General features: G+C 42.6%; 1 protein-coding gene across 3 annotated transcripts; it reads left to right on the forward strand.

The window, feature by feature from the left end:
* Window positions 1–2954: 2954 nt before the first annotated feature.
* oclna (occludin a) lies at window positions 2955–26247 on the forward strand. 3 transcript variants are annotated; one of them, XM_077622422.1, is made up of 8 exons: window positions 2955–3014; window positions 3783–3859; window positions 3950–4577; window positions 8155–8322; window positions 20546–20652; window positions 20811–21144; window positions 25857–25898; window positions 25965–26247. In XM_077622422.1, the coding sequence occupies exons 1-8, from the start codon at window positions 2970–2972 to the stop codon at window positions 26061–26063; spliced, it is 1500 nt and encodes a 499-aa protein (XP_077478548.1). In that variant the 5' UTR covers window positions 2955–2969; the 3' UTR covers window positions 26064–26247. The 3 variants fall into 3 exon arrangements, with proteins under 3 accessions (XP_077478548.1, XP_077478549.1, XP_077478550.1); XM_077622423.1 differs by having other exon boundaries at window positions 20877–21144; XM_077622424.1 differs by having other exon boundaries at window positions 2982–3078.
* The last annotated feature ends 517 nt before the right edge of the window (window positions 26248–26764 follow it).

Consider the following 26764-nt stretch of genomic DNA (forward strand, 5'->3'; position numbering starts at 1 on the left):
ACCACATCAGCTGCTACCTTCTTACCCTGCACCAGGAGTGGTTCCTTGGTTAGGACACCTGCAGCCATATTACATTCAACCACCCTTTATGTATGGACTCCAACAGGCTTGAGCCTACAAGGGTGGCATGTATTATGCGAACATGGACTGTTACGACTGTGATTACAGTTTCCATCCAGTGAACGTGGACCGTACGAGTTGTGGATTATATTTGAACTGTGGCCCTTGCCGCCTGGAGTTTTCATGAGTATCAGCTTACAGAAGAGGATGTGAAATGACAAGTTCGCTAGACTGTTCAGCATTACAACCAACAAGGGGAAGATATTTGGAATATACTGATGTCGGGACGACATTTGTTTTTGTGGGGGAGAGTGTGACATACTAGAGTGTTTGATTTATTAGTGTGACATGCTAGAGTGTTTGATTTATTAACGATTGCATGTAAAGAAGCTATGACGAGTTTGGATTGAATGTGTGTATCGGTGTTCGATTGGTGATCCTTGGATCCACATGGCAAGTGTGGGGCATGTTAAAGTAGATCGGTATTCGATTATTGATGTCTTAGCAAATAGCTTGAAGCACGGGAGGTTTGTTGGATCATTACAGTAAAAGTTTGGATTGAAGTAACAACAACATCTCGCTGTTCTGATTATTTCCCCCTGTGTGTCAAGATCGAATGCAGGGTGTAACACATACAGTACTTGTTGTAAGACATTTCTGTGTCTGAATGTGCCCAGGTCCTCATGGTGGAAAGTCTCCCACTGTGTATGTTCAAAGCAGTCTTGGAGTCGTGAGAGGGCATCGTCAGGCCAGATGATTATGGTTTGTCTTTTGGGCTTTGTTTGTCGGCTGATGGGGGTGCATGCTGGGACAATGAACAATGATAAGTGATCCGACTGTCAAAAGTGTGGGAGTGGTATAGCTCTGTATGCACAACTGATGTTAGAGTAGACATGATCCAGAGTTGTATCCTTTGTTGTTGGACATTTCACATGCTGGTAAAATTTCGGCAAAACAATTTTTAGATTTGCCAGATTAAAATTTCTTGCAATGAATGATGTGCGTGAGCTGGGATAGGCTCGAACCCCCCGCGACCCTAATGAGGATAAAGCGGTTCAGAAAATGAGATGTGATGAGATGAGGTGTCACTAGTAGACACCCAATCTATTTGAAGCAGTGGCGGGCCGTCAGGGCCTTCAAGGCCTTCTCTGCTGGCCTAAGAAATATCTGAATCGTATTATATTTTGTCCATCAATACTTATTATTCCAAATGGTCTGTTAGCTTCCTTTCATTGCTTTTCCCCCTGGTTGCACTGCTTCCAGATGTGTGTTTTCATATTGAAGCATTTAACCAATCACATTTCAGCCATTATTTGTTGCCAGATCAGATCTGCCTCAAAGCCTTCACAATCAGTTCTTGGGGGCTCTGCTGCATTAAACTAGACTGTTGCTTTTAACCAATCAGATTTCGAGTTGGCAACCCCACAATGATTTTTCATAGGCGTTAGCATTTTGCTGGCTGGGACATGTCATTGCTTTCACAAACTATGATTGGCTAGTAGGCGGGCCAAAGCAGCCAGACATCGCAAACTGGCCGACAGTGGCAAAAACAAATGAATTCTGTTGCAGATTTCTCTCACAAAGCTATTTTCCAGACGGACTTTTCCAGAAAAAAAATGGACATCATTAAGAAAGGGCGGTCAACTCCGAAGCTAGCAAGCCTGTTACAGCCGGGAATATGGTGTGTGCGGCACTTTCAGTGTGCTAACTTAGCTGCACCATCAAATATATTGTTGTGTTGATTTAAAGCCATTTTCAAAACGGACTATGCCAGAAATGTGACAGGACAGGCTCGACTTTCATCATTAGCTTCGATGGCGATAGGAAAGAAGGAAGAAAGAAAGGAGGATGGATATTGTGTAAAAAGGATTTTTGGTGAGTAAAATATGGCCATATTCCTAAATAATATTTCAATTGTGGGCCAAGTTCTGATATCTGAAAAGCTCCAGTGTTTGTATTTAAGCTCCAGTGTTTGTATTTAATCACAAAATGCTGCTAGGAAGTGGATTTTACCCCAGTTTAATTTTTGGCGTTTCACCATTGACGTCCATCGCTGTCTTTTCCCGGGAAAAATCACCCCCCTGGCCTGGTTGTAATGTCTCAAAAGCTCCAGTATTTGTATTCAATCAATAAATGATGCTAGGAAGTGGATTTTACCTAATTTTAGTATTTTAGTGCATTTTTTGTCATTTCACGTATGGACGTATCGACGTTCATCGCTGTCTTTTTACCGGGGAAATGATACTCCGGGCCCGGTTCTGATGTCTAAAAAGCTCCAGTATTTATATTTAATCAATAAATGCTGTTTTCGGCTGGATTTTACCCCATTTTCGGGCAATGTTTGCCCGTACGCCATTGACGTTCATCGCTGTCTTTTCCCGGGAAAATCACCCCCTGGCCTGGTTTTAATGTCTGAAAAGCTCCAGTATTTGTATTTAATCATGAAATGCTGCTAGGAAGTTGATTTTACCCAATTTTTGTGCATTATTTTATTGATTATTTTTTATGTGTTGCAGCTGTAGCTGCAGTAGAGGTTTTATAGCCATAAAATAGTTTTCGAGGGTTGGATTGATACGTTGAAGGCGCTACCAGAAAATGCACCACCCGCCACTGATTTGAAGTGGGACAGTGGCATTGAATGAACATTAGTTCAGGGACTAATCAAATCATGATAGCAATGACTTTACCATACCCGTCAACGTTTTTCGCGTATTTTATAGTTTAAAAAAAAAAAAATCTTTTCAAATTGTGTATAACAACTTTTGTACGGGATTTGTTGTTTATGTATGTTTTGAAATTTGGATTTGTGGCTATATTTACTCAAAAAAAAATAAGTTAATTATTTTTTTAATTGACATCTAATTTTTTTAACAAATTCAAAAGTTACTCAGCACTTTCGCTGACGCAAGATGACATCTATCAGTGGGCGTGGCCTGGCTGCATGTCTCATCAAGGTGTGTCTCTTAGGGTTTTCATTTTATTTATTTTTCAGTCCACTCTGGGCCGATTTGCCTCAAGGTAAGCTCCACGTTCTCATTTATCTCGTTCATGTTTGAACACCAAGTTTTTAGTTTTTGTTTCCCTTGCAAAAATGCTAACCGTAACACCTTTCGTTTCGTCTTTGCTTTCTTCAATTGTTTTCTTGTTTTTGATTTGAAGATTTCACCCAATTATAAGAGCGAACTACTATATGAAACAATTTTAATACGTGTAGAAATCTGTACTAATAACGCGTAGTTTTGACTACAGTTTTAAAAATGTTAAAAATGTTAAGGAATATATTATGTATATATGCAGTTACTACTAATCTGAACCACTTTCAGTTTTGTATATGATAAAACCAATAAGAACTTTTCTACATACTACTTTTCTGCTACAGCACAAACACAGTGCGGGCACCTAAGAAAGCTGATGGCAATGTGATGGCTGATGTGTAATTTTACAAATGTACAAAAAATTGTAAAAATTTAACACTTTTTTTCTTACCTATAATTTAATTGGTTTGTAAAAATATGTGATAGTGCGTCTTTAAAATCAATACATTGACATTAAAAATAAGTCAGAGTTATCATTTCTCAACTGATCTTCAAAAGATTTTTCATCAATGTCTATGCATATGTAATTTTCTCATGGATTGCCATTGACGCAGCTAGTTATAAACCTATGATAAATTCTACTAAATACTACAACACATACTCTGCCTATATTATATTTCCGAGCAGAAAGACATCAAAAAAGACAAGAAATCCATGTCGGGCAGGCCAAATGAGAGTCCGCCTCCTTACGAGTCAGATGGCTAGTAAGTCCAAAGCGCTATTTCCTCACCACTATATATTTTTTTTCTTGGCGTTAAACCGTTGTTTTTCTGTGTGTCTGCCTCCCTGGGTAGCGCCGCGCCCCCTCAGCCGGCATACTCGTACTACCCTGACGACGAGTTCCAGCACTTCTACCGCTGGACATCCCCCCCGGGTGTGTTGAAGATCATGTCTATAATCGTCATTGTGATGTGCGTGGCTATCTTTGCCTGCGTGGCCTCCACCCTGGCCTGGGATGTACAGGGGGCAATGTCAGGTTTTGGGCTCAGTGGCGGTGGTGTGGGCGGTGGCTATCCGGGAAGCTTCGGCGGAGCAGCTTATGGACCTGAAAATGCCTATGGATACGGTGGGCTGGGTGGGAACTACAATGACCCACGCTCAGCCAAAGGCTTTATTATCGCTGTGGCGGCCATCACGTTCTTCACTGCGCTAGCCATCTTCATCATTATTGTGTCTCATCGGAGCATCTCGGAAAGCAGGAGGTTCTACCTGGCTGTCACGGTGGTCTCCACCATCTTGGCGCTGCTTGTTCTCATCGCCGCCATTGTCTACCTAATGGCCATAAATCCCACTGCGCAGTCACAGGGCACCGTCTACGGAAGCCAGATCGCTAGCCTATGTGCTCAGTACCAGCGCCCACAAGTGCCGGGGGTCTTTGTCAATCAGTACCTCTATCACTACTGCGTGGTGGAGCCACAAGAGGTAAGCGATACGCTGGCGTCATCTCATTAGTGCTGCCTCAATAAACTCATCCACTGCCAATAATAGACCTCCAATCCATTTGAAGTGGGAGGTTCATTCGCTGCTAACTCCCCCACTTGAAATGGATTGGACATCTATTAGTGACAACCTCATTTCAGTTCAAAGTAGGATGATTGGATGCCTATGATTGCCATTGTCAGTAAAAAAGTTAATAAAACAAGAAAACAAAAACAGTGAATACGTTTTCATAGTTTTTTTTTTATCATAAAAAAAGAAAAAAATACATCTTATCTTTTTGTGCTAATGTTTTTAAATGTATGTTTCTCCAAATATGAAATTATTAAATGGAAAAAACAAACATTCAAACAGGTAAAGGAAATTGAGTTTGAGTTTGATTTACTTAATAAGGGACAGCACATATTAATGAACATACAGTAATACCTTGATTATCGCGATTAATGCGGGGTCGGAACACCCCACGAAAAGTCAAAATCCGCGAAGTAGGGTCACCTCTATTAAAAAAAAAAAAGAAATATATATATATATATATATATATATATATATATATATATATATATATATAAATATATATATTTTTTTTATTTTTCAGTGCTTTGTCCTAGTAGCAAAAGTGGCTTCTGATTACGAATTTCATCGTGGATTTTCACATTTTTATGAACTTTAAAATAAAAAAAATGTATATATATTTTTTTCTTCAGTGCTGAGTACTAGTAGCAAGACAGGGGAGTTGCTTCCGTTTGCAAGTTTCAGCGTGTATTTTCACATTTTTATATAAAAAAATTTAAAAGCCACCTTGTGGTGTAAAGGTTCACTCGCCTGACTTCGTTGCGGGCAGACGCAGGCTCGATTCCCGCAGGCGGCGGTATGATTGGGAGTGCGGATGGTCATTTGTCTCTCTGTGTGCCCTACGACTGACTGCGACCAGTCTAGGGTGTAGTCTGCCTTTCGCTCAAAGACAGCTGGGTTAGGCTCCAGCAACCCCTGTTTCGAGGATGGGTGGTTTGGAAGATGAATGAATGAGTGAATAAAAATTAAAAAAATCCCCAGAAAAGGATCCGCGATGTAGTGAAGCAGTGATAACCGAAGCGCGAAGTAGCGAGGCGTCTCTGTATTTACATTCATGTAATGTACAGTTGTGGTCAAAAGTTTATATACACTTGTGAAGAACATAATGTCATGGCTCTCCTGATTTCCAGTTATTTCTACAACTCAGATTTTTCTCTGATAGAGTTATTGAAACCGATACTTCTTTATCACAAAAACATTCATGAAGTTTGGTTCTTTTATGACTTTATTATGGGTGAACAGAAAAAGTGATCAAATCTGCTGGGTCAAAAATATACATACAGCAGCGCTAATATTTGGTAACATGTCCCTTGGCCATTTTCACTTCAATCAGGCACTTTTGGTAGCTATCCACGAGCTTCTGACAAGCTTCTGGTTGAATCTTTGACCACTCCTCTTGACAGAATTGGTGCAGTTTAGTTAAATTTGATGGCTTTCTGACATGGACTTGTTTCTTCAGCATTGTCCACAAGTTATCAATGGGGTTTAAGTCAGGACATTGGGAAGGCCATTCGAAAACCTTAATTCTAGCCTGATTTAGCCATTCCATTACCACTTTTGATGTGTGTTTGGGGTCATTGTCCGGTTGGCACAACCAACTGCGCCCAAGACCCAATCTTTGGGCTGATGACTTTAGGTTATCTTGAAGAATTTGAAGGTAATCCTCCTTCTTCATTATCCCATTTACTCTCTGTAAAGCACCAGTTCCATTGGAAGAATAACAGCCCCACAGCATAATACTACCACCACCGTGCTTGACGGTAGGCATGGTGTACTTGGGGTTAAAGGCCTCACCTTTTCTTCTCTAAACATATTGCTGGGCATTGTGGCCAAACAGCTCGATTTTTGTTTCGTCTGACCACAGAACTTTCCTCAAGAAGGTCTTATCTTTGTCCATGTGATCAGCAGCAAACTTCAGTCGAGCCTTAAGGTGCCGCTTTTGGAGCAAAGGCTTCCTTCTTGCACGGCAGCCTCTCAGTCCATGGAAATGCAAAATACGCTTGACTGTGGACACTGACACCTGTGTTCCAGCAGCTTCTAATTCTTGGCAGATCTGCTTTTTGGTGATTCTCGGTTGAACCTTCACCCTCCTGACAAATTTTCTCTCAGCAGCAGGTGAAGCTTGCGTTTTCTTCCTGATCATGGCAGTGACAAAATAGTGCCATGCACTTTATACCAGTGACAGGCCGTCAGGGCCTTCAAGGCCTTCTCTGCTGGCCTAAGAAATATCTGAATCATATATTGTATTTTCTCCATCAATACTTATTAAATAATTCCAAATTGTCTGTTAGCTTCCTTTCATTGCTTTTCCCCCTGGTTGCCCTGCTTCCAGATGTGTGAAAGGAGGATGGATATGGACTTTACGTCAGTACTCAGCAGTCCAGTCCTTGTAACTTCTGCAAAATATCAGTCTGTCCCTGGTGTTTTTGCTGGAGAGAAGTGGCTTCTTTGCTCCCATCCTCGACACCAGGCCTTCCTCCAAAAGTCTTCGCCCTACTGATCGTGCAGATGGACTCACACCTGCCTGCTCCCATTTCTGAATCGAGTTACAAGCGCTGACGAATGATTCGTCTTGTGCGACTTCAGCGCATATCAATTTTGCGTGAATCGCATTCACTGCGGATAAACTCCGGAAATGGGTATTGATGCTTTTTCTATATAGCATTCATTCATTCATTTTCTGAACCACTTTATCCTCATTAGGTTCGTGTGGGGTGCTGGAGCCTATCCCAGCTGACTCGGGGCCAGAGGTGGGGGACACCCTGAATCGATGGCCAGCTGATTGCAGGGCACAAGGAGACGGATAAACATGCACACTCACACCCATACCTAGGGGCAATTTAGAGTCTTCAATCAGCCTATCATGCATGTTTTTGGAATGTGGGAGGAAACCGGAGTACCCGGAGGAAACCCACGCCGGAGAGCATGCAAATTCCACACAGGTGAACCAACCTGTATTTTAACCCAGGATCCCAGAGCTGTGAGTCCGACACGCTAACCATGCGGGCTGCCCAGTTTTATAGCTATAAAATAGTTATTGAGGCTTGATTACGACGTAGCACTACTGAAGGGCCAAGTGTGAAATGCACGGCCTGCCACTGGTACCTAATGTAGTTAAATTAGCAGTACTGCATCCATATATATATATTACATACTGTAAACTTACATTATATAATGACTGATCTCATGTTAGACAAGTTTTTTTAATATTACATCTTTAATCTCATAGGATTTACATGAATATAAATATGTACATTAATTTGTGCTGTGCCTTATTAAATAAATCAAACTCAAGGATTATGTAAAGTTATGTAATATTACTATGATTTTCATCTCATATTATTACTTTATTCTCGTCTTTTTTCCCCTCCTTTCTTTGTCATACTAGCTCAACGGCTGCTAAATGAATTGAACGTCTTGGCAGGAGATTTATTTTTATGTATTAATTGATTGACTTAATTTGAAAATAATCATTTGCCTGCTAATTCAGGCAATTGCAGTAGTGTTTGGCTTTCTGGTGGCGGCTGCTCTCATCATCATGGTGGTGTTTGCGGTCAAGACGCGCAAGAAGATCATCAACTACGGCAAGAGCAACATCTTGTGGAAGCTCGTCAAGGTGATGGAGAACGGGGACCCTCCGCAACATGTGGAAGCCTGGGTGGGTGAGCAACAACTCACTTCAGATCTAGTGTTAGTGAACGAACGATTGTCCCAAACTGCAATCCCTCCCAAAAAAGAAAATACTTCACCTCATCACAAATGTACACTCAAGAATGCTATTGCTAATGGTGTGATTGTCAATGCACTCTGACCGCAGGCTGCTACAGTCAGAATCTCAGACTGTGCTTAGATAATATAAAACTAACACTTGCCATAGTAGTTGAAGGCTCAAAAAAGTTTTAACAGTTTATATGAGGTCACTCATTAAACTCATTGCCTGCCATTGACAGGGCTTGATGTCCAATCTCTTTTGATTGCAAGTCAAATTATATATAATACACTTTTTTTAAAAATGTTTTATATTTTTATTTTTTGCCTTCATTCATTCAACGGACGGCCCGGCAGCTCAGTGGCTAGCGTGTTGGCCTAACATTCCTGGGATCCTAAGTTCGATCCCAGGTCGGTCCTCCTGAGTGGAGTTTGGATGTTCTCTCTGGGCTTGTGTGGGTTTTCGCCGGGTACTCAGGTTTCCTCGCACATTCCAAAAATATCCATGGTAGGCTGCTTGAACACTCTAAATTGCCCCTATGTATGAGTGTGACAGTGAATGGTTGTCCGTCTCCTCGAGCCCTGCGATTGACTGGCCACCAATTCAGGGTGTCCCCCACCTCGCACCCAAAGTCAGCTGGAATATGCTCCAGCACCCCTCGTGACCTTTGTGAGAATAAGCGGTTTAGACAATTAAATTCATTCATTCATCTTCCGTACCGCGTACTACACCCACAGACTGGTCGCCATTTAGACATAGGGCATACGGAGAGACAGACGACCATTCGCACTCATAATCATACCGCCACCAACGGGAATCAAGCCGACACCTGCCCGCACCGAACTCAGGCGGGTTCACCACTACACCATCAGGTGTCTGATATTTTTTTTACATTTAAAAACATAGATTCTTGATTCTTTCATTTATTCATTATTCTCACAAGGGTGGTGGTGGTGAGGGGGGGATGGGGCAGCTGAACCCTATCCCAGCAAACTAGAGGCACCAAGCGGTGGAAATCCTGAATCGGTGGCGACCCAATTGCAGGGCACAAGGGGACAGACAACCATTCAGTGTTCAACTAGCCTACCCTGTATGTTTTTGTAATGTGGGGGGAAACCGGAGAACCCAAAAGAACATCTACGCAAGCCCGGGAGAATCTGCAAACTCCACACTGAGGATCCTTCTGGAATCGAACCCCTGAACCCAGAATAGTAAGGCCAAACCGCCAACCACTCGCCGCTGGGGCGCCTCTTTATTTATTTATTTTACATAATCTCATCTCATTTTCTGAACCGCTTTATCCTCATTAGGGTCACGGGGGGTGCTGGAGCCTATCCCAGCTGACTCCGGGCCAAAGGTGGGGGACACCCTGAATCGGTGGCCAGCTGACCGCAGGGCACAAGGAGACGGACAACCATGCACACTCACACCCATTCCTAGGGGCAATTTAGAGTGTCCAATCAGGCTACCATGCATGTCTTTGGAATGTGGGAGGAAACCAGAGTACTCGAAGGAAACCCACGCAGGCCTGGGGAGAACATGCAAACTCCAAACAGAGGGACATGACCTGGATTTGAACCCCAGGACCCCAGAGCTGTGAGGTCAACGCGCTAACCACTCGAACCACCGGGCCGCCCTCGTAATTATATTTTCTGTATATTTTCTCATTTTTTTAAAAATCATTTTGGATTTTATTTAAATCCAGGGAAAATCCTACATTTTGCTGCATTTTCCATATTTATTTTAATATTATTTTCATGTACGTACATTTGCATTCCCCCAGTGTTCCTGTATACTGTGATCCTGCACCATTTCGCTCCTTCAACATTCGCGATTTCAGTACATCGTGGATTTTATAATAAATATATATTTTTTAAAGTTCATAAAATTTCACACTGAAATAGCAACCGAAAGACAGGAGATGAAAAATGGCACAAGTCAGGGCACCGCTTCTTCTTTGACACTGAATTGGGTGGTATTGAGCACAAAAGAAGAATTTCACTCCAGAAGAAGAATGACGTGCCAAAGAAAAAGAATTTCACCGCAGAGCAATGACGCAATGAAAATTATAAAAGGCAGAGTAGGATGCCATCTTGCCCTTTTCCTGTTTTGTTGCGAGTGAATTACCATCGCACAGACTACAAGACTACACCAAGCCTTTTCCAGCTTTGTTTGGATTTTGTTTCATCGTTTAAAATGCTTCCTAAGCGTCCTGCGGAAGAATCATTTCCAGAGCGACCGCCACCTCGCCGTCGCAGAGTGGGGACTTGGGCTGAAAAGCAGAGCCACAGCGTGCTGAGGGTGGCTCGGGCACGCCGCCTCGAGTGGCGATCCGGCCCTGGCCGGAACAGGCAGTGACATGGTGCGTCGAGAAAAAGGATAACTGAAGAAAATTGTTATCTTCTGGGGCTGACGTTTTTAACATGGATGAGACTGGCCTTTTTGGAAGAGGATGTCTTCCCGGACATTCTTATTCAAAGATGAACTGAAAGTGCCAGGGTTCACACGGATTGCCTGACGCTCATCATGCGTGGGGACGCTGCTGGCTGGCTTCATGGTAAAGCCAGCCTTAATCTACAAGTTCGAACGTCCTCATGCTTTAAAAAATAAATAAATAAAGCCTTGCTGCCAGTCTACTGGATGAGCTAACAGGAAAGGCTGGATCATGAAAGCCTTCACAAAGGGCTGGTTCGTATACTCGCTGAAATGACGCTGCCCTTCAAGTTCTGGACTGCAGGAGGACTTGGACTACATCTTCCATCAACCTGTTTTTTTTTTAATTTATGTCAAGCAGAGAGGAACTATTTTCACTGAGTACAGTATTTAAAGTATTTACAATATTTATATATATATATATTATACAGACGCTCCCCAACTTACGAACGAGTTCGGTTCCGAGCGATTGTTCATAAGTTGAATTTGTTTGTAAGTTGCTCAGTGCTATATTTTGTATTATAATTTATATTTAAGGCATATATAAGTATATTGAAGGTTTATATAAATGCATTTGTAAGTTTAAGGCTTGTATAAGTAACACGCATTGGTTTGTACTGAAAAAAAACATTTAATAAAATGGAGAGAATACATACAGTACTGTATACATACATTAGAGAGAGAGAGATTTAAAGAAAAAAGCTATCTAATGACAATTGCAGTTTTCTTTTTTTCATCATAAATGATGCGGTAGCACTGTATGGCATCATTCAATTGATTTGCAAACTTTGTGCAACGTTCAATATTTGGGTCCTGCTGCTCAATCTTTATGTTTATAAATGGTACTGACGGTTTAACGATTCAAGTTGTATTCCCGTGCAACGCGCATCAAGCTTCATTATTATTGCCACTCATTTCAAATGAAATGGCTTGCCTCTTCCTTGCACCTCCCTCAATAGAAGCCTTTCGCTTTTCACCAACCATATTGAATAATGGATGCACGAGATATTTAATGATAAAAATGAAAAAGGTTCTTTGCGCACTGGAGATACGTTCACGCACTTCCGCATTGCAACGAAGTGGGCAGAAGAAGGTAGATACTGGGTGAGCTGAGCTCTCACAGCGCCAGGCGTCGGTATTAGCGGCGGAAAGAAGTACTACTCGGAAAAAGGCGCGCAATACAAAATCGAACTTACGAACATTGTTCGACATAAACGCAATTTGCAGACATGTTCGTATGTACCGTTGTTCGTAACTCGAATCTTCGTAAGTGGGGGAGCGTATGTATTTAGATATTAATACATTACAGTCCTTTCATATGCTTAAAACTAATATTTAATAAGTACACTTCTTGATAACTGTACTTGTGTCTCATCTCATTTTCTGAACCGCTTTATCCTCATTAGTGTCATGGGGGGTACTGGTGACTATCCCAGCTGACTTCGGGCCAGCTGATGCAGGGCACAAGGAGATGGACAACCATTCACGCTCACACCCATAGCTAGGGGCAATTTAGAGTGTCCAATCAGCCTACCATGCATGTCTTTGGAATGTGGGAGAAAACCTGAGTTCCCGGAGAAATCCCACGCAGGCAGGGGGAGAACATGCAAACTCCACACAGGTGGACCGACCTGGATTTGAACCCTGGACTCCCACTGTGAGGCCGAGGCGCTAAGCACTCAGACGCCAGGCCGCCTTGTATTTTTGCATAGGTGTGAAAACATGTAGTATGGTAGTTGTAATAGGTAGGTGTGATCCTACTTCGTGGTTTTTCGATTATCGCCGCCATGTCCGGTCTACATTATCTGCGAAAATCGAGGGATTGGTGTATTTGTTACCTTAGTCACTGCCAGCCCAGGTATATGTATTCAGAGTATGTGTTAAAGTAATTAGTCAAGAATTATTGTACAGATATATTAAAAAAAATTACTGACAACAGTCGATGTCCAATTATTTTGACTTGGGGGGGGGGGGGGGGCGAATTAATGTTCTATTATTTGCCCCCTCAGTCAAAATAGATTGGACGTCAAGCACGGTCAGTGGCACTGAAATATCATCATTAGCCGTTAATGTCAGATTAATCTATTGATAGATCAATCTGCCGACTATATTATATGATACAGTGGTACCTCGACATACGAGCAATTCGAGATACGAGTAAAATTTCTAGCAAATAATTATAATTATCTTTAGATACGAGAAAGCCGGGTGGCCAAGACATGAGAGGCTGTTTATGATTTTGTGTCTTTTTTGCCACATCTCTTTCGTGTTTAACAGATATCTACGAGCACTGGGCGGATCGTTGCATTTTTTTCAGTGTTTTTTCCCCGTCACTCAGCGCGAATGGCGTAGCGATCGCTAGTACGAGGAGTATATATTACTTCTCGTTGGCAAGTGGTCGTGCGTTATCCTATTGTGAGGACATTGGTGTGCATCATTTTCGGAATATTTTGAAGGGAATACAAAAGCAAACGGCCCATCGATAGTGAAAGTCAGGGTGGAGGCGGGGCAAACAGAGCCAACCCGGCCGGGAGAAGAAGGGTATAAAAATGTAAAACAAATTAGAATTAAGTTTAGTGTAAGGTTAACTTATTTTTGAGTGTGTCTGCATCGTAATCCAAGTTCATTTAAATTTGTTTATGTTATATTACGATTCACCGGTGCAAACAGTCTCACCCGCTCAACCCCGCCCCCCTCTATGTCCCTCTCTCTACCCTCCGTGAAATCCGTCTAATTTTAGTTCTATTAAAGACATTTTAGTAATATTAAACCACTAGTTATGTGTTACTTTGTTAATAGATGGCGAATTTGAAGAAATAAAACATTTTTTTCCAATCCAATAACATGTTTTTGGTGTTTTTGCAGAGGGTTGGAACAAATTATTTTGTTTTTAGTTCATTTCAATGGGAAACATTCGTTCGAGTTACGAGAATATCGACATACGACCCCAGTCCTGGAACGAATTAAGCTCGTATCTCGCGGTACCACTGTATTGTGATAAATCAATGCACGCTCATGGCCGACAGCCCTTCCCTGTCAAAATAGATTGGAATTTTAGTGTCCTCAATTGCGACCAAAGACATTCATTCATCTTCCATACCGCCCATCCTCGAACAGGTTGCGGGGGTTGCCGGAGCCGAACCCAGCTGTCATCGGGTGAAAGGCAGAATACACCCAAAACTGGTCGCCAGTCAGTCGTAGGGCACACAGAGAGACAGACGACCACTCACTCTCACAATCACACTGCCAGCGTGTGGGAATCTAACCCAGACTGCCCGCACCAAAGTCAGGGGCACCATTGGGTGGCTGTGGCCAAAGAGTTTGATGTAAATTCAAGCATCACGGTCTTTAATTTATTCTCAAATAATGTTAAAAAAAATTAGAATTGAATTTGCCTTTAACTGTAGGTACCGTTAATATCTCCTTTCCATAGTAAAGTTGCTACGAGGTGTTCAGTAGTAAATTCGAGTGTATAGTATGCTATCTTTGAGGCAGTTGGACCGGTTTTTCAGGCTACAAAGCATGTAGGGGCAAGGCCTTGGGGAATGGTTAGACAGTGGAGGTGTGGGAGACTTTGCAGCGTTGGTTTCAAGGTGTGTCGCTACTTTGAGGCCGACAGTTTCACTCAGATGCTGCTGCAAGCACTCCTTCACACTGTGAGATGTCGACTACTGAAAAACACGTGCCTGAGCTATTTATGTCTTGGGATGTTCCATTGATTTAAGGGAAAGATGTGAGAAATGCAGTTAAATTTAGAAATAATTAAGTAGGTGGAAAGTGTTTTTACATGTATATTTAATATCTGTATTTTATGAATCTTTAAAAAAAAATGAAAATAAAGCAAAGTATTCCGCACAGGAACCCTTTGAATTGGAGTCTATGGTTCCCTGTGAAAATGAGTACAACAAATTCATTCATTCATTCATTCAGTTTCCGAACCGCTTATCCTCAAGTGTCACAAGGGGTGCTGGAGTCTATTCCAGATAACTATGGGCATCGGGCGGGGGATACACTAACTTAGTGGCCAGCCAATCGCAGGGCACAAGGCACAAGACAGACAACCATTCATGTTCACACTTATACATAGGCCCAATTTAGAGTTTTCAACCAGCCTACACTGCATGTTTTTTGGATGTGCGAGGAAGCCGGAGAAACCCCATGCAAGCCCAGGGAGAACATGCAAACTTCATACTGTAAAGATCAAACCCACGACCCCAGAACTGTAAGGCTTATGCGCAAACCACTCGGCTGCCGGGCCGCCAGAATTTATATCATAAACCATACAATTACAGTGGTACCTCGTCATACGACCATTCGTCATACGGAATGCTCGTCTTACGGGGGAAATTTCGATCGAATAATTCGCCCGTGATGCGGTCAAAATTTCGTGATGCGACCAAGCCAGGTTGCCATGGCATTTTTTTTGGCATATCTTTCGTGTATAACAATATTTACGAGCACCGGATGAGCTATTCAGACCAGGAAACGCACAACGCGCATGCGCGGGGAAAAGAGGGCTTTCTGGGTAATGAAGTATACTCGTGCTCGCAAAAGCATCCCCGGTAGCAACTCTATCATAGGCGCCGTTCGAGGGGATGCGAACACAGATGCTACAAGCTAAAAGGAGCCGCTAGCCAGCGCCCCCGAAGCTCCCATAAGCAACGGGGCGATCGCTGATAAAAGACTCTGCTCGTTGGCTGCTCATAAGAACATCGGGGGCACTGGCTCGCAACAGCATCCCCGGTAGCAACTCTATCATAGGCGCCGTTCGAGGGGATGCAAACACAGATGCTACAAGCTAAAAGGGAGCCGCTAGCCAGCGCCCCCGAAGCTCCCATGAGCAGCGGTGCGATCGCTGATAAGACTGCTGCTCGTTGGCAAGTGGTCGTGCGTTCTCCGATTGTGAGGACATTTGTGTGCATCATTTTCGGAATATTTTGAAGGGAATAGTACGACAGCAAACAGCCCATCGATAGCGAACGTGAGGGTGGAGTGTTTGTTCTGTTTACGAGTGCGGCGTGTGGAATACAAACCGAAGCCCCCCGCCCCTTTTGTGCGTCTCTCTCTCCCCTCGGCGAAATCCGCCCAATTTTAGTTAGATTAAACACTTTATTTCTATTAAACCACTCGTTATTTATTACTTTGTCAATATATGGCGAATTATAAGAAATAAAACATTTTTTTCAATCCAATATCCTGTTTTTGGTGTTTTTTTCAGAGAGTTGGAACGAATTAATTTGTTTCCCATTCATTTCAATGGGAAACTTTACCTCGAGTTACGAGAATCTTGTCATACGAGCTCAGTCCCGGAACGGATTAAGCTCGTATCTCGAGGTACCACTGTATATATACATATACATACAGACGCTCCCCTACTTACAAACGAGTTAGGTTCCGAGCGATTGTTCATAAGTTGAATTTGTTCGTAAGTTGATTCAGTGCTATATTTTGTATTATAATTTATGTTTAAGGCCCATATAAGTATATTGAAGGTTTATATAAGTGCATTTGTATGTTTAAGGCTTCAAGCTTCTTTATTATTACCACTTTCGTTTCAAATGAAATGGCTTGCCTCTTCCTTGCACTACCACCCTCACTAGAAGCCTTTCGCTTTTCACCAACCATATTGAATAATGGATGCACGAGATATTTAATGATAAAAATGTTCTTTGCTCACTGGAGATACGTTCACGCACTTACGCACTGCAACGAACTGGGCAGAGGAAGGTGGATGCTGGGTGAGCTCTCACAGCGCCAGGCGTCGGTATTAGCGGTGGAAAGAAGCACTACAAGAAGTAGCCGAAAGAAGCACTACAAGAAGTAGCCGAAAGAAGCACTACAAGAAGTAGCCGAAAGAAGCACTACAAGAAGTAGCCGAAAGAAGCCAGGCTCACAGAACAAAGAAAGTTGTAAAAACATTAAAGTATAAAGTACAAAGTAAAGTAAAGAGGAATGTATTAAGAAATATTAAAATGTAATTTAAAAAAAGATAGAAGGGCTGTAAAACATGAAAAACATAAGAATATACAGAGCTACTGTCACACAGCACCATCTTGGAGAAGAAAAAAAAACCTTTGCGCAGACATGTTCGTATGTACTGTTGTTCGTAACTCGAATGTTCGTAAGTAGGGGAGCGTCTGTACATATACATACATATACACACATACATATATATATATATATATATATATATATATATATATATACAGACGCTCCCCTACTTACGAACATTCAACTTACGAACAACGGTACATACGAACATGTCTGCAAATTGCGTTTAAGTCCAAAAATGTTCGCAAGTCCAATTTTGTATTTCGCGCCTTTTTCGGAGTAGTACTTCTTTCCGCCGCTAATACGACGCATGGCGCTGTGAGAGCTCAGCTCACCCAGCATCTACCTTCTTCTTCGTTGCAATGCGGAAGTGCGTGAATGTATCTCCACTGTGCAAAGAACCTTTTTCATTTGTATCATTAAATATCTCATGCATCCAATATTGAATATGGTTGGTAAAAAGCTAAAGGCTTCTATTGAGGGAGTTGCAAGGAAGAGGCAAGCCATTTCATTTGAAACGAGTGGCAATAATAACGAAGCTTGATGCGCGTGAGAGTGGTGAGCGTTTCACGGGCATTGAATCGTTCGACCGTCAGTACCATTTATAAACAGAAAGATCGAGCAGCAGGACCCAAATATTGAACGCTGCACAAAGTTTGCAAATCAATTGAATGATGCCATACAGTGCTACCGCATCATTTATGATGAAAAAAAGGAAAACTGTGCAATCGTCATTAGGTCGCTTCTTTTGGCCAGTTTCTAATACATAAATCTCTCTCTCTACAGTACTGTACATATTCTCTCCATTTTATTAAATGTTTTTTTTTTCAGTACAAACCAATGCGTGTTACTTATACAAGCCTTAAACAAACAAATGCACTTATATAAACCTTCAATATACTTATATCGGCCTTAAACATAAATTATAATACAAAAATAGCACTGAATCAACTTACAAACAAATTCAACTTATGAACAATCGCTCGGAACCAATTGCGTTCGTAAGTAGGGGAGCGTCTGTATATATATATATATATATATATATATATATATATCTATAGAGATATAGAGATATAGAGATATAGAGATATAGAGATATAGAGATATAGAGATATAGAGATATAGAGATATAGAGATATAGAGATATAGAGATATAGAGATATAGAGATATAGAGATATAGAGATATAGAGATATAGAGATATAGAGATATAGAGATATAGAGATATAGAGATATAGAGATATAGAGATATAGAGATATAGAGATATAGAGATATAGAGATATAGAGATATAGATATATAGATATATAGATATATAGATATATAGATATATAGATATATAGATATATAGATATATAGATATATAGATATATAGATATATATATATATATATTGGTCCACAAACACAGATGCCCTGTACAAAAGGGGCCAGAGCTGCCTCTACCTACTGAGGAGTCTACGGTCCTTTGGAGTGTGCAGGACACTGCTGAGGACTTTCTACGACACTGTGGTGGCCTCTACAGTGTTTTATGCAGTGCTTTGTTGGGGATGCGGGAGCACGGAGAGGGACAGGAACAGGCTGAATAAGCTGGTCAGGAGGGCCAGCTCTGTTCTGGGCTGTCCTCTGGACTCTGTGGAGGAAGTGGGAGAGCGGAGGATGCTGACCAGGATGATGTCCATCATGGACAGCACCTCCCACCCCCTGCATGAGTCTGTGGAGTCCCTCCGAAGCTCCTTTAGCAATAGACTGCGGCACCCTCATTGCAGGAAGGAGCGCTTCCGCAGATCCTTCCTCCCATCAGCTGTCAGGCTCTTTAACAAAAAAATGGCTGTGTGTTAAGACCTACCGTATGCATGCATGTACATTTATGTGTGTGTATGTATGTATGTATATATGTGCTAAGCAACACGCTTATTTAATTATATATTTATTCATGTATTTATTTCTTGACCTACTTATTACCTATCTATTTATGTCTAAAATGCCCTTCCTGTTCCTGCATCCTCACCCTCTTGCCACTGGAACAACGAAATTTCCCGAATACGGGATGAATAAAGTTATCCAATCCAATATATATATATATATATATATATATATATATATATATATATATATATATATATATATATATATATATATACTGTTCAGAAACAGAACTGCAGAGATCTACAGCTGAGGTGGGAGACAACGCAATTGGTTGAGCACTGCATAGATCTGGCCTGTATGGAAGAGTGGCAATAAGAAAGCCATTTCTTAAAGATATCCACCAGCCAACTGGGAGACAAACCAAACATGTGGAAGAAGGTGGTCTGGTCAGATTAAACCAAAATCAAACTTTTTGCCCACAATGCAAAACAATATGTTTGGCGTAAAGCAACACAGCTCATCAGTCTGAACACACCATCCCCACTGTCAAACATGGTGGTGGCAGCCTCATGGTTTGTGCCTGCTTTTCTTCAGCAGGTACAAGGAAGATGTTTAAAATTCATGGGAAGATGAATGGAGCCAAGTACAGGACCTTTCTGGAAGAAAACCTGTTGGAGTCTCCAAAAGTCCTGAGCGTGGGACAAAGATTTATCTTCCAACAAGACAATGATCCAAAACATAAAGCCAAATCTACAATGGAATGGCTCACATATAAACATATCCAGGTGTTAGAATGACCAAGTCAAAGTCCAGACCTGAACCCAATCAAGAATCTGTGGGCAGAGCTGAAGACTGCTGTTCACAAACGCTCTCCATCCAACCTCACTGAGATTGAGCTGTTTTGCAAGGAAGAATGGGCAAGAATTTCAGTTTTCAAAGTGCAAAACTGACATACACCAAGCGACTTTCAGTTATAATTGCAGCAAAAGCTACAAAGTATTAATGCAAGGGGGCCGGATAATATTACACGTCCCACTTTTCAGGTTTTTATTTGTTAAAAAAGTTTAGAATATCCAATAAATTTCATTCCACTTGACGATTGTGTCCCACTGGTTATTGATTCTTGACAAAAAAATAATAATTTGAAATTGTTTTTTGAAGCCTGAAATGTGGGGAAAGGTTGAAAAGTTCACTGGGGGCTGAATAGTTTTGCAAAGCACTGTATAAGATTCATTCACACATCTCATCTCATTTTCTTAACCACTTTATCCTCATTAGGGTCGCGGGGGGTGCTGGAGCCTATCCCAGCTGACAGCGGGGCAGAGGCGGGGGACCTGAATCGTTGGCCAACCGATTGCAAGGCACAACCGGAGTACCCGGAGGAAACCCACACAGGAGAACATGCAAACTCCACACGGATGGACGTGACCTGGATTTGAACCCAGGACCCCAGAGCTTTGAGGCCCACGCACTAACCACGCTCCCCACTGGGGCGCCGTGCAAGAACATAATACTTACAAAATAAGATGCAAGGTCATTAAAATGTACCTGCCCCAAAATAACTGGAAAATCCCAATTCCACATATGTGCAAAGCATACGAATGCACGCTCGTATTGTTGTTTTCCTGGAGGTCACGTGATCTGATCTGATGGGTTTGAGCACACCCGTCATTCCAGAGCATGTTGAGCGCAAAAAAAATGCAGCAGGAATTGAGACTTGATTCCAAAGTCAGAATCTAGGAGAAGTGTCAATGTTTCAATATCGAATATATAAATATAAAATTTGGACGATTCGTGTCATCTATCTTTCCATGTGTTTTCAGGTGAACAACGTGTTGGTGCCACCTGAAGAACTTCCAATGGCCGACTTTCCAGAGAATCCAGGGATGTACGAAGCCAGCAACTACAATAAATCTCGCTACACACCACCGTGAGTCAACCCACCATATCACTTTCAAAATCGGATTGCTTAAGACGATGAAATAACCCTATCGTCTTTGCATCGAACTGACTCATTCACACACAACTAGTAAATGGATGACGTAACACATTCCCCGTTACATTTCTAATAATGAGTGTGCTTCTCAGACGAACGGAGGAGGACCTAACTCTGCTTAACAGCGTTCCTTCCGGCGCCAACTCGTACATTTCTAGCTCGGCCAGTAGGGTCAACAGGAGGCGTGGGGACCCTGACGTAGACTACGCCTCTTCAGGAGATGAGCTAGACAACGATGACGCTGACTTCTACAGCGAGTTCCCACCTATTGCCAACGAGCAGGAGCGAAATGAGTACAAGCGGGAGTTTGAACGCGACCATATGGAGTACAAAGACCTCCAAATGGAACTGGATGCAATCAACAAGAAATTCAGCGATGTTGACCGAGAGCTGGACCGGCTGAAGGAGGGAAGCCCGCAGTTCTTGGTCAGTTGAGTAGATCCTTAACCCAATGGCTGCCATTGACATAGTCCATTTTTAAAAAAAATAGTCTATGCTTTGTAAAATTGTCAGCCCAACCCGCTCATATGAAATGATTTGATAAATTAACTGATGTAAATATCTGCAGTGCTCAGAAAAATTAAAGGAACAGTTTTTTTTCATTGGGCATGGCATAATATCAATTAAACCAGTCTGATAATTTTCTGGTTGGTTAAGCAGCTGAGGGCATCGTTAATCACTTTCAAATGGTGTTCATGGAATTGACACAGGTGCAGTACAGTGGCAATTAGAAAAACCTTAAAACAGGACTGATTTTACATGTAAAGGTCAATCCTTAGAACAGGGAGATTTCAAGAGACCGGTGCATTATTTTCGTGGGCCCTGTGCCAACTGCCCAGCACCGTTGAGCTCGACTGGCATTTGGTCAAGAACACCAGAATTCGCATGTCAGCCACGAGCGCCCCATACGTGCTTATCACGGACGAGAGCAGGTACACGCTGAGCACCTGTGATAGACGTGAAAAAGTCTGGAGAACACAAGAAGAACATTATGCTGCCTGCAACATTGTTCACCACGACATGTTTGGTAATGGATCAGTGATGGTCTGGAGAGGCATATCCACGGAGGCACACAGACCTCTACTGCCTAGGAAATGGTGCTCTGACTTCCATAACCTATTGAGATGAAATCTTTGAACCCATTGTCAGACCCTATGCTGGTGCAGTAGGTCCTGGTTTTCTCCTAATGCGCGAAAATGTCTGGCCTCATATGGCAAGCATATGCAAAGAGTACCTGAGGATGAAGGAATTGAAACAGTTGAAGGGCCCTTACGATCTCAGGTGAAAAGTAAGTTTGGCTTTTTAGCCCAAAATGTGGACCTCTAAGGCATTTACCATCATTTATTGAGCTGCAATCCACAGATTAATTGTGAAGCAACCGCTGGAATTAAAAATGTGAAGCACCACAAAAACCTCCGGCCAATTGGCCTTTCTCTCCTGGCCGCCCGAAGCTCACTATTTTTATGCTCAACCACACGAAGGAACCGGGTGATATAGTCTTGTGGTCCTGACACCGGTGATCATGAAATGCATGGCGACGCTAAGACCAACAGATCCACAGATGATGCCTTCTCACTTGCCCCTCACAATGGTCTCAGCCACATCAAAAACTCCAAGACATACAGTCAGTTCTTTTTGTATTTGACCACCCTGCTATATTGCAAGTTCTCCCACTTCGAAATGATGGAGGGGTCAGAAATTTTTACATTTTAGAAACTATATTATAATATGTGGGCGGCCCGCTGCCACGAGTGGTTAGCGCGTCGGCCTCACAGCTCTGAGGTCCTGGGTTCAAATCCAGGTCACGTCCACCTGTGTGGAGTTTTCATGTTCTCCCCGGGCCTGCGTTGGTTTCCTCCGGGTACTCCGGTTTGCTCCCACATTCCAAAAACATGCATGGTAGGCTGTTTGAACACTCTAAATAGCCCCTAGGTATGGGTGTAAGTGTGCATGGTTGTCCATTGTCTCATCAGCTGGGATAGGCTCCAGCACCCCCCGCAACCCTAATGAGGATAAAGCGGTTCAGACAATGAGATGAGATATTATCATATTTTGTCCTAGATAATCATTCATTCATTTTCTGAACTCCTTTATCCTTGGGTTGCTGCGCCATATCCCAGCTGACTTCAGCCACGGGGCGGGGGAGTTGTCCCCCCCCTAAATTGGTGGCCAGCCATTCGTAGGGAATGAGGAGATGGACAACCATTCATGCTCAAACTCATACCAAGGAGCAATTTAAAGTCACCATGCATGTTATTTGAATCTGGGAGGAAACCTGGAAAAAATAACCCATGCAAACTCCACACAGGTGGACTGACCTGGATTCGAACTCAGGACCCAAGAACTATTAGGCCAACGTGCTAACCACTGATCCGCCAGGCCACCTAAATACAGTGCAGTTGTTCTGTCCCATGTGCTGAAAAACACCCCCAAAGCATGATACTACCACCCCATGCTTCACAGTAGGGATGTTGTTCTTGAGTTTGTACTCATCATTCATATTATTAGTGTAATTATGGCCAAAAAGCCACAAAACCTTCTCCCATAACTCTTCTGTATTATCCAAGTGGTCATTGGCAATCTTAAGATGGACCTTAGGTGGGTAGGTCGGTGGTCCTTGCTCTTTTCAGCTCATTGACCAAGTACTCTTGTGAAGTTCTGGATTTATTGCTCACCTTTCTTAGGATCACTGAGACCCCACGAGGTTATATCTTTCATGGAGCTCCACACTGATTGAGATTGACCGTCATGTTACGCTTCTTCTATTTTGTAATGGTTGCTCGAACAGTGGACCTTTTATTCACTAAGCTGCTTGGAAATTTCTCCGTCGCCCTTTTCAGCCTCGTGGTGGTGTAAAATTTTGTCTTTGGTCTTGGCCATGGTACAAATTGGAGCCTGACTGATTGTATGGGGTGGACAGGTCTTAATGCAGCTAACTACCTCAAACAGGTGCATCTCATTCAGGAGAACACATGGAGTGGAGGTGGACTTATAATGCGCCCTGACAGATCTTTGATGGTCAGACTTCTAGCTGATAGACAGGTGTTGAAATACATGTATGGAGCTATATCACACATAAATAATTAAAAACATTATTCATTGTGATTTCCGGCTTTTTCTTTTTAGATTGTCTCTTTTACAGTGGACATGCACCTACAATTAACATTTCAGACCCCTCCATAATTTCTAAGTGGGAGAACTTGCAATATAGCAGGGTGTTCAAATACTTATTGAACTGACTGTATATCAGGATGGTGTTCATTGACTTAAGCTTGGTATTCAACTCCATGAGCCCCAGCCGACTAATCAACAAACTCCAGACACTGCAACTTGGAAGCTTCTTCTGCCTGTGGATTAAGCCATTTCTTAAAGATATCCACCAGCCAACTGGGAGACAAACCAAACATGTGGAAGAAGGTGGTCTGGTCAGATTAAACCAAAATCAAACTTTTTGCCCACAATGCAAAACCAGATGTTTGGCGTAAAGCAACATAGCTCATCAGTCTGAACACACCATCCCCACTGTCAAACATGGTGGTGGCAGCCTCATGGTTTGTGCCTGCTTTTCTTCAGCAGGTACAAGGAAGATGTTTAAAATTCATGGGAAGATGAATGGAGCCAAGTACAGGACATTTCTGGAAGAAAACCTGTTGGAGTCTCCAAAAGTCCTGAGCGTGGGACAAAGATTTATCTTCCAACAAGACAATGATCCAAAACATAAAGCCAAATCTACAATGGAATGGCTCACATATAAACATATCCAGGTGTTAGAATGACCAAGTCAAAGTCCAGACCTGAACCCAATCAAGAATCTGTGGGCAGAGCTGAAGACTGCTGTTCACAAACGCTCTCCATCCAACCTCACTGAGATTGAGCTGTTTTGCAAGGAAGAATGGGCAAGAATTTCAGTTTTCAAAGTGCAAAACTGACATACACCAAGCGACTTTCAGTTATAATTGCAGCAAAAGCTACAAAGTATTAATGCAAGGGGGGCGGATAATATTACACGTCCCACTTTTCAGGTTTTTATTTGTTAAAAAAGTTTAGAATATCCAATAAATTTCATTCCACTTGACGATTGTGTCCCACTGGTTATTGATTCTTGACAAAAAAATAATAGTCGACCAAACGTCCATCGACCAAACGTCTTTCGACCATACGTCCGGTCACGAAACTCCACACAGGTGGACCGACCTGGATTTGAACTCAGGACCCGAGAACTGTGAGGCCGACACACTAACCACTCAGGTGCCAGGTCTAATCTCTCTCTCTCATCTCATTTTCTGAACTGCCTTATCCTCATTGGGGTCGTGGGGGTGCTGGAGCCTATCCCAGCTGACTCCGGGCCAGAGGCGGGGGACACCCAGCATCGGTGGCCAGCCGATTGCAGGGCACAAGGAGACGGACAACCATGCACACTCACACCCATACCTAGGGGCAATTTAGAGTGTCCAATCAGCCCACCATGATGTCCTTGGAATGTGGGAGGAAACCGGAGTACCCGGAGAAAACCCACGTAGGCCCGGGGAGAACATGCAAATTCCACACAGGTGGACGTGGCCTGGATTTGAACCCAGGAGCCCAGACCTGTGAGGCCGATGCGCTAACCCGGGGTGGGCAAACTATTCCACAAAGGGCCGCAGTGGGTGCAGGTTTTCATTTCAACCCATTGAGAGGGCACCTTTTCACCAATCCGGTGTCCTACAAGTGCAATCAGTGGATTGCAGTCAGGTGCTTCTTGTTTTTTGCAGGAATCTCATTGGTTAAACTGTCTGTGCTATATCGGTTGGAACAAAAACCTGTACCCACACCGGCCCTCGAGGACCGGTTTGCCCATGCCTGCGCTAACCACTCGCCCCACCGGCCCACCCCTCTGCTATGTCGCCGACACTAAAACGAAAGTGGGAAAACTATTTCACAAAGGGTCACAAATTCATAAAACAAAAAGATTGCCTCCAAAGCTAGTTTGACCTAGGAAAATACAAATTGGTAAACTTGTCTATTATGATTAGTACCACAAAAACAGTCACAAAATCATTATGCTTTATTAGACCGACGGAGGCTTGAATCTAGGTTTCAGACTAATTTCTCTAACACTTTTTTGCCCCCAAAATCACATTTCATGTGTTTTCCTGCAGGATGCTCTGGACGAGTACAACAGGACCAAGGACTTTAAAAAGGTACCACAAGAGAGTGCTGTCTTTGCGTAACCAATCACTCAGCATTTAATGTTTTGTATTTGTCAGTCTTCGGACTATTGTGCCTGGAAGAGACGAAGCAAATACCTAAAGGCCAAACTCAATCACATCAAGAAAATGATTAGCAACTACGACCACATGGGCTGAGAGGTGTTCTGATGACATCATGGGTTCCTCATCACCAGTTCAACAACAGTCAAATATTTGTGTAGTGAGGTTGGGCTGTAATAATCCAACAGACATATTCTTCCTGAAAGATGAGGACTCCCTTTATCAAAAACTATAACAAGCTAACTTTGAATAGTATATAAACATTTTTGGGTGAAAAGTTTTTTTTTGTCCTGTTTTTTTGTTTATTTTGAATAAAGTCATATACCATATTTTCACACCGGGTATATTTTCAGTTTTTTGTCAATACATTGGAAGCCTCGTCCGATAGGGCGCTAGCATGACACTAGGCTAGCGTATGTTATGCTAGTCTCTAGCGTCCCTATGTAATGCTAGACACTAGCGTATGTTATGTTATCCGCTAGCGTATGTTAGGCTTGGCACTAGCGTGTTTTTTTAAAGACAGCACGAGCAAAACTAAGTTTGATAATGCTTTATTGAGGTCAAAGGTATACTCTGATATAAAGAGTTCGGTGTTTAACATGCTAGGCTCCACTGTCAGTCAGAGTCGTGTATTCCGGGAACTTGATTCCAGCTTTGGCGAAAGCTTGAACAGTGCTGACCGAGAACTTGAGCCCAGTTATCCACAATCCATTGTAACTCGCGACATGCATCACTCCCAAGCCTTTGATTCTCCTCGCTGTTATATCGGCATCCACAATTCATTCCAAATCGTCACG

Source organism: Stigmatopora argus, chromosome 16, assembly GCF_051989625.1.
Source record: "Stigmatopora argus isolate UIUO_Sarg chromosome 16, RoL_Sarg_1.0, whole genome shotgun sequence".
NCBI lineage: Eukaryota > Metazoa > Chordata > Actinopteri > Syngnathiformes > Syngnathidae > Stigmatopora > Stigmatopora argus.